At 37.9% G+C, this 8,983-nt stretch overlaps 2 protein-coding genes across 2 annotated transcripts in view; both read left to right on the forward strand.

Annotated features, from left to right (window-relative positions):
• Positions 1 to 3,324, forward strand: part of LOC112047553 (adenosine receptor A3) — a 73,208-nt gene extending 69,884 nt beyond the window's left edge. The window contains exons 2-3 of the mRNA XM_052881510.1: positions 347 to 564; positions 2,332 to 3,324. Of these exons, the coding sequence (XP_052737470.1) occupies positions 347 to 564; positions 2,332 to 3,027 (914 nt within the window). The 3' untranslated portion in view covers positions 3,028 to 3,324. The remainder of the gene's footprint in view (positions 1 to 346; positions 565 to 2,331) is intronic.
• A 2,294-nt stretch (positions 3,325 to 5,618) lies between these two features.
• On the forward strand, positions 5,619 to 7,607 carry LOC112053111 (uncharacterized). The gene has a single exon (XM_024092410.2). The coding sequence runs from the start codon at positions 5,711 to 5,713 to the stop codon at positions 6,995 to 6,997; it is 1,287 nt and encodes a 428-aa protein (XP_023948178.2). The 5' UTR covers positions 5,619 to 5,710; the 3' UTR covers positions 6,998 to 7,607.
• Positions 7,608 to 8,983: the final 1,376 nt, after the last annotated feature.

The raw sequence follows: 8,983 nt of genomic DNA on the forward strand, positions 1-8,983 counted from the left end.
GGTTTTTGAAAATAGGAAGCTATTGACTTAGATTATTAGACCTATTGATCGTAGCGTGATAAAAAGTATACTATAACCTGCCCAGGAGTATGAAGAATAATTGTACCAAGTTTCGTTAAAATTCGTCGAGTAGTTTTTGTTTCTATAACGAACATAGACAGACAGACAAAAATTGTACTGATTGCATTTTTGGCATCAGTATCTATCACTAAATACCCCCTTATAGTTATTTTGGAAATATATTTTATGTATAGAAGTAACCTCTACAGATTTATCATAAGTAGTTTATAAGCTATTAAGGATTTTTTAAAATAGCTATTTAATTTTATCTTGCTTATCTTTACAGTTATAATATCAGCGTGCTGGGTGGCCGGTGGTGGCGTTGGGCTGCTGCCTCTCTTCGGGTGGCACCGGGGGGATGACCAGCACTCCACGCCTGGGTGCTACTTCGTGGAGGTCATGGACTACAACTATCTGCTATTCCTGTACTTCGCCACCATCGTCACGCCGAGCGTGGTTCTGGCGGCGTTCTACGCACACATATACAGAGTGGTCGTTAAACAGGTAAAGAGTTGATACTACGAGATCCGGCTTAAGAAATATATACCCTCATCTGTTATTTTTTTTTATATGTTAATTTACTATACAAATCATGCCCACGTGGAATGGTGGCAATAAAAAATATTGTATATAAAGTTGAAGAGTTTGTTTTTTTGTTTGAACGCGCTAATCTCAGAAACTAGTGGTCCGATTTGAAAAATTCTTTCAGTGTTAGATAGCCTATTTATCGAGAAAGGCTATATATTATGCCCGCATTCCTACGGGAACGGGAACCACGCGGGTGAAACCGCGCGGCGTCAGCTAGTGTAGATAAAAGAAAATAGGAGGCTCGTGTAAAACTGTCGGACGAAACATTTTAGTTTCTAAAAATCTGGAACTAATTCGATATTCCGAAATACCAGTTTTATTTTTACAAAGTCGAATGCGCAGTGAGTGTTATCGTCAGCGCTATGTTTATAACAACATTTTTGCAAACAGAAATAGCACAGTTGCCGAAGTGAATTGAGCCCAATTATTCTAGACTCAATATTTCTAGGCCAGTATAAAAAATACCGGACAAGTGCGAGTTGAGCTCGCGTGACGAAGGTTCCGAACGTTGATAATCTATCATGTTTTGAAAACTGACCTGAATTTTTAAATAATTATACCTATATTTTTTTATTTTCTTCTGGACTTAATTGTTTCGTTAAATATTTATCTAAACCTTAAATTATTATAATAGTATAGTAGTATAGTATTTAACAAATTAACAAAACTTAACATTAGTTTTGATGAATAGGTTTAATAGTAATAATATGCAAGTTGGTAAGCACAATATTGAATGACGTTAGTTAAAAAAGATGTGACAAAACAGCCAATAAAAACAGCTGGAATTAAATTCATATCCGGTGTAAGCTGTCAATGTCATGTAATATTGTCAAATATCATTATGACACATAAAAAGAAAAATTAGATCTTAGACAGAGAAGCAATAAACAAAAAACATCACTGACAATCTGTCAGGGTCTGAGTTACAAACATGTTGCCATCATAAAAATTGTTGACTAATGTTGTCAGCTAATGAAAAAAATACCTTTTATCTATTTAATTTTAAAAAAATGCGGGCTCCAAAAATTTTTTTTGGTTTGAAATGAATTTGGTTTGAAGCCTTTATGTTATTTTCAAATAAAAATAATTTGATCTGCTTGGTTAACATTCGGAATAAAGGCCCAGCCTCCATACAAAATTGGGACAAATCCTTTAGATTTCTGTTAGACCCTCTATTTTTCTTTTTAGATCGGTAGAATTACAGTTTAAGTCTTCTACTTGTGATAAGTATACATTTGCCAATTCGCTTCAAGTTTTCGCCCGAGATCTCGACTTAGGTTATAAATTTATAATAGCTACACCTACTGTACCACGGCCCATTGCAAGAGAAGCTAGGTATTTTAAGTATTTTCTTGTAGACATATTTTGTAAGGGTTATAAAAGACGGATTGACGGATTAGACGGACAGACAGACTGACATGTCGAAAATATAAGGGTTGCTTGAGTAACATAAAAGTAATGTTACAGTCACTATTAGTCATACTGAAGACAATGCATATTTTTGATTGTAATATTTTAACAATTTTCAACAAGCACAGAAAAGCGTAGCGTTAGTCCGTACAGTCCGTACTCAGTTGGTACAGTCAGGTCGAAAGAGACTTTTGAATTTCGAATAATGCCTTGTTTAGTATCACGTTACAACGAACATAATATAAAATCGGAATATATCTCGTTTATTTACAGATGAGTGCGGTAGTTACAGTCGAAGGATGTCACGGTCGAGGCACCATGCTACGGGTACTGGGGGCTGCCCAGAAACGAGAGGTCAAGGCTACTCAAAATCTGGCAATCATCGTCTTTTTCTTCATAGTCTGCTGGATACCACTCTACACGATCAACGCGATCAAGGCTTTCATGCCAGAATTGGACATTCCCAATCCACTCACTTACTTTTGCATAATTTTTTCACACCTAAACTCAGCAGTGAATCCTTTATTATATGCATATCATTTAAAAGACTTTCGTGCAGCCCTAAAAGGGCTTATTTGTACGATATTCGGAAGAGGAGTTCCATTACCTGCGGCGTACAGACCACCAGTTCCGATAAGAAGACCAGCTTTGGAGAGATGTAATGCTTTGAGGGAGAGACCGAAAGTGTATGTCAATTCTCCAGTCTGGCTGAGACAGAAAGAAGCTGAATTAGTCGCGAATCAGGATAAGAGTAAGGCTGGAAATGCATCCGCAGTAAATCCAGATCTAGAACCGTTTTTGAATAGAAGCGTAAATGATAATTCCAGTGGAAGACATACTCCAGAGTGCCGTGAAGGCAATAACGGTCCATATCTAATAGAAGCTAGTCAAATAGGATGCCAAAGTCCATATAAAAAAGTGGAGAAATTTATTCGGAGAGTGCGTAGCGTCAATTCAGATCATAGCTGACATGAGGCTAGCCGGGTACCCTCGGCTTACAGTGTGGCATAAAGAAAGCTTTAATTTTTGTTAAGTACGTACAGACTTTGTACCTATATATTTATTTGAACCTATTTAAGAAACTAATCATAAGATATTTAATTGTACATTTGAAATATTTTTTGTTACATTCTTTTTAGATAAGATTATAAGGAGAGCGTCTATTGATGTAATTACTGAAATTGAATGTATTGAGATTAAATAAATTAATGTATTTATGTCATGTGATTTACATGATAATGCTTTGGAATTAAAAATACATGTATGTTCACGTATAATAGTGTATCTTTATTTATATCTTCACTTCTGTTTGAATTTCCGGGTACGGTCCTTACCATTGTAATAAAAACAATAATATTGTGGTTGCCCTTATCAACACATTCAGCGATCCATTTATATAGAAAATTATAAAGAGAGATTGTGTGGTTGTAGGGGGTTATCTCTGGATCTTCTAAACCGATTTTAAAAATTCTTTCACCAATAGAAAGTTAGTTTAAGCTACGTTTTTACCCCTTATTCACACGGGAACGTGAACTACGTGGGTGAAACCGCGATGTGTCCTATAGCGGCATTTTTGCTTCTTTTAGAAATCTTGTATTATCTCCGAAACTATATAACCAATTAACATACTGTACAGGGCAAATTTTATCTCTATAATATCCTTTTGCTTAATAAGTAATATATTTTGATAAAGATTTAAGTTTAGTTGTATAAATAATCACTTAAACCTCAGTATATCATTTAAATAGTTATAATAAAGATAAGAAAAGGCCGCTCATTGAGTTATAGTTGTCAAAAATGTAGTCGTTGTCATAAAAAAAATTTAATAAAAAAAATACAACCGACTTCAAAACCTAAAAACGTACCCACTAAACTAAAAAGCGAAAAATAACATCATAATATGTTCTACCTGCTGATCAGTATGAAGGCGGTGCTAAGAATTGATAACCTCCTCCTTTTTTTGAAGTCGGATAAAAATAGTAGAGGGTGAAATAGGGCTTGACGTTTACATCTTAGGCCCATTTTGGATAGAGTACCTAAATTGCCGTTGAGCCGTGATAGCCCAGTGGATATGACCTATGCCTCCGATTCCGGAGGGTGTGGGTTCGAATCCGGTCCGGGGCATGCACCTCCAACTTTTCAGTTGTGTGCATTTTAAGAAATTAAATATCACGTGTCTCAATCGGTGAAGGAAAACATCGTGAGGAAACCTGCATACCAGAGAATTATCTTAATTCTCTGCGTGTGTGAAGTCTGCCAATCCGCATTGGGCCAGCGTGGTGGACTATTGGCCTAACCCCTCTCATTCCGAGAGGAGACTCGAGCTCAGCAGTGAGTCGAATATGGGTTGATGACGACGACCAAAATTGCACTTTAGGTGCTGGAATGGTGACCCCGCATCGGAAAGCGCAGTGTTGGTCGACCCCCTACTAGGATGACTGAAGACATCAAGAGAATTGTTGGGAGCCGCTGGATACTCGCGGCTTGAGACCGTTTTGTTTGGAAGTCCATGCAAGAGGCCTATGTCCAGCTGTGGACGTTTATCGGCTGTTAATGATGATAATCTAAACAGCTGTCTTCCGTGGTCAATTGCACGGCGTCAGCCAGTTTATAATTGAATGAAATCTTGTGAGTGTGGACGGACACTTTTACATTGCAACGCGAGTGTAGAGCCGCTCTAAACTAGCGCCGCAGTGTAAAAGTGTCTATCTATAGCTAACAGTATAGACTACAGGCGTAGACAGAGAATTTAGACTCCACGACACGAAAGAAGTCCCGCGGCTAAAACCTGAACTAAAATTGACAGCGCCTTAAACAAATGACTTTAGTGCATACTCATCTTAGACCATTTAAATAACAGGACCTGCCTCGCTAACCGCCACTCCTCTGGCAAAGGATCAAAAATCTATGATCTAATGTGTTTATAAAATCTGTTGCTATAAAATCGATGTTTCATTGTTGTAATCGTTTTCGTGGTGTAAAGAGTTCCCTAAAAATGCCGGTTTGCGTAGTTAAATGGCATAAAAAACGGCCAAAAACTTGTAGTTTAGTGAAAGATGGAGTAATGTTTCATTTGAAAGTATTTAAACCTTAATTTTACGAAATTTGTAATAAAAACAATTTATAAAAAGAATCGATTCTTTTGACGAAACAGCCAAACATCGATCAGTAATCGAATATTCTATATATTTAATCTGTGGATAGTGTAAGCAATGTGTTTGTTAGTCTGCGTAAAAATTACGCGTGTGTGTATTGCGAGTTAAATTTACTTGTGTGTAGTATATGGACATAGAATATTTATAATTATGTTAAATATTTTCGATGTGTGAGTTTAAAACGGACAAAAAAACGACAGACAATTTTGTTCGTGAATTTGATTGCGATGCATCTCCATTTTCGAATTCCTCTATGATACTTATAGATAAGTTAAAAGTTTACACATGTGTTGGTTACAGTCAGAGACATTCATGCGCTCATATAAAAGAAATAAAATAGTCACTGTCACTGTCTATCATTGTCACTGTCTGTCATTGTCACTGTCACTGCCTTGGGCTAATGTCTTTTTGGCTTAATTTTTTTTCAGTTTAGTGCGCAAGAGTTGTGGTGCGTCACGTATTGTTCGGGTTCTAGTGGTGAAAGTCGATTATTTAACATGCATCGCTATTTAAAAGCGTTGTTTTGTGCGTTATTAGTATTATCTATCGTCGATCCAATAAAGACTAAACGATCGTTCAGTAGTGGTAGACATTCGTATCCGAAGTCTGGGGGGGGCCTGTCGGGCGGCGGGCACGGTTATCCTTCATCAGGAGGCAGTCACGGCTATCCGTCGACTGGAGGTCTTTCCGGACACGGGGCGTCCGGCGGTAGCCACGGATATCCTTCGGGAGGCAGCCACGGATACCCGTCGTCCGGTGGCCTGTCCGGGCACGGGCCTCCGCCTTCCAGTGGCAGTCATGGCTATCCATCATCCGGAGGCAGTCACGGGTATCCCTCATCTGGAGGCAGTCACGGGTATCCCTCATCTGGAGGCAGTCACGGCTACCCTTCAACTGGAGGAAAAGGATTGTCCGGCAACTCACCGAGTCACAGCTCCGGAGTGAGTCACAGTACAACCGTCCACCATCATTACCATTACAGTCCGCCGCAACAAATCAGGTATACTCCTATGCATGGTGGTCCTGCTGTAAACTACCCTGTGTACCGTGGCAGCCCTCCTACTTACGTGTACCAGTACAAAGATTCTGGAAGTAAATACGGAACATTGTTAGCTGGTCTAGCTTTACTTAACCTGGGTACACTTGGCGTGGCTGGGTATGCTGCAGCAAAGGCTCATTCAGGATCAGGATCAGGGGAGACATACAAAGCCAGGCCTGGTGAAGTGTGCAAATTTGGCCTGAGGAAAGACAACGGGGACTATGAGGAAACTAGAATAGACTGCAATTTGATATCTAGCTTCATATATGATGAGGAGGCGAAACAAAGGAGCGCCGGCACCAATTCTACAGTAGTAACCACAACAGTGACTAATGTTACAACAATTAATACAACTGGTACTGATCACCCTCCGCCTCAGGTTTCGAACACACTGTATCAAATGTTACCAAATGGCACTCTGATACCTGTGAATGTGACTAACAGTAACATCACTGACAGCAATGCCCCAGCCTCGCCAGGCACTATGACGTCATCAGTAACAGTCACTACAACAAACACAACAACTACTAATGCACTTGACGTCAAAGGAAAGCCAGTTGAAGTGACACCAGGCATGCAGTGTTATGTAATAAGGAACAGTCCAACTAGTAATATGAAAAAATCTGTGCCCTGCGGCCTTTTGCAAACGTATGCAACACAGTCGCTGAAAAAGAACTCTGCATCCAGAAATCTTCCAGTAATGGCTATAATTAGTGCAGTTGTTGCTGTATTAGTCATATATTGAAACTAATTTAATTATTAACTAATTAACTTGTGTTTACCTCAATTTTTGGATCTAATTTTTATTATAACCTTTAGATTTTTGTTTTGAACACTTATGTGTCAGATTGTAACTTAGTGTTGTATGCCTGAAATAATTATACTTTTTGAAATTTTATACTATAAAAATTAGAAAATGTTACACAATAAGATCATTTTCTTTGGTATAAAGGCAGAATGCAGTGGTGTAACTATACCATCTTGTGTCTATAAAAAAATCATCACAATTTGTTTTTAATTTTAAATTACTTCTGAATACACAGCCTCGCTGACTAGGGGCCCCTTCATGCAATGGACCTGTGGTATTTTGCCAGGCCTGGCATAGTTATACCACTGGCAGAATTAATGTAACATTCCTCCTAAACGAAGGCTAAAAATGTGGCAACTATGAAACAGGTGAAAGTATTGACTGATCTGTTTTTGTACTTATATTAAAATAGTTTTTTACACAGATTTATTATTAAAGTAAGCAGAACTTAACACATGACTGTTTATATTGTCTCGAGCTGTTTGAGTAAATGTGATATTTTATTATGCAGTATTTGGCTATTTTAATAAATTTTGTTAAAGATAAATGTTGGGTTTTATTTTATTACACAAAAGTTAAAATTTACATTTAAATAATTAGACAAGCAGTAAAATTTTATCATTTTAATAAGTAGAGGTAGTTAAATATGCTACCGCTACAATTTACATCAAAAATCAATAAAAAATGTTTTTTGTAACAATGCATAGAAGTTTATTTTACTGAATAAAAGCCTATTATTTTTAAGGTCTTGTTAGTTTATGCTTTTAGCCTTTTACCAGGTATAATCATAATTTAAAACATGTTTTTCCCTTTCAATAAAAATATTTAGATTTGTACTATAAAATATCGTAAGGGATTTCCCTGCTACATAGGATTTCTCTAATGATGCTTTGTATGATTCGCAATTGCGAGTTTCGAATTCCCCGCTATCTTTCTCACTCTATAGTATTGTGTTAAACAGAGAGAGCTAGAGGTGATTCGATTACAGAATAGCCTAGCAGCATTTGTGAGGCTTGTAATGTGAAACTCGAAATGGTTTCTAAGAAAAAAGGTACAAAGTAGGTTGTATGATTTAACCATGATAGTTTCCTTATAAATGACCTACAACTGAGATTGAACAATGAGACAGGGCTTAATGTTTGCACTAACATTTTGTGCACTATAGATAGAATAATATCTCCTGTTTGCCTATACGCTATCTAATAAATAAAATTCTCGTAACGCGGTGTTTGTTACCGGACTCCTCCGTAACGGCTGGACTGATTTTTATGAAATTTGGCGTGCATGTTGACAAACATATATCTTCTACCATATAAAAATAAGTCGGGTTTTCCTTCCTGACGCTATAACTCCAGAACGCACGAACCGATTTCCACGGTTTTGCATTCGTTGGAAAGGTCTCAGGCTCCGTGAGGTTTATAGCAAAGAAAATTCAGGAAAAATTTCAACGTAAGGTAGAGGTAGGGTAGGGTAGGGGTAGGGTAGGTTTAGAGTAGAGGTAGGGTAGGATAGGGGTAGGGTAGGGTAGGGGTAGGATAGGGTAGAGGTATTTGAAAGTTTACTTCGAGTTTCACGCGAACGAAGTCGCGGGCATCCGCTAGTTTTTCATAAATAGGTACATCTAAATCCAATACAAGGCAAAACAACGTCTGCTGAGTCAGATAGGAGGTAGATATTTATTTAATAGCACTGTTAAGGTATGTTTTGTACACTGCACACTCTTCTAAGCCTTGTGTTCACGGGGGACTTTATAGTTTGGTGAGATATTTTTAATGTTGACAAGGTCTACTAACCATGACTGTCAGCCATTGATGATCAATTAATTTCACATGCCTGCAGCGCTAACGGCTTGACAGCTGATAAAACTGATCGTATGTTGGTCGCGATCGGCATGATGTCATGCACATCGCAACCAACACAATC

Source organism: Bicyclus anynana, chromosome 5 (genome assembly GCF_947172395.1).
Source record: "Bicyclus anynana chromosome 5, ilBicAnyn1.1, whole genome shotgun sequence".
NCBI lineage: Eukaryota > Metazoa > Arthropoda > Insecta > Lepidoptera > Nymphalidae > Bicyclus > Bicyclus anynana.

Excerpts from the sequence above, each read along its gene's own strand:
- LOC112053111 (XM_024092410.2), top strand. The coding sequence starts at position 5,711 with ATGCATCGCTATTTAAAAGCGTTGTTTTGTGCGTTATTAGTATTATCT.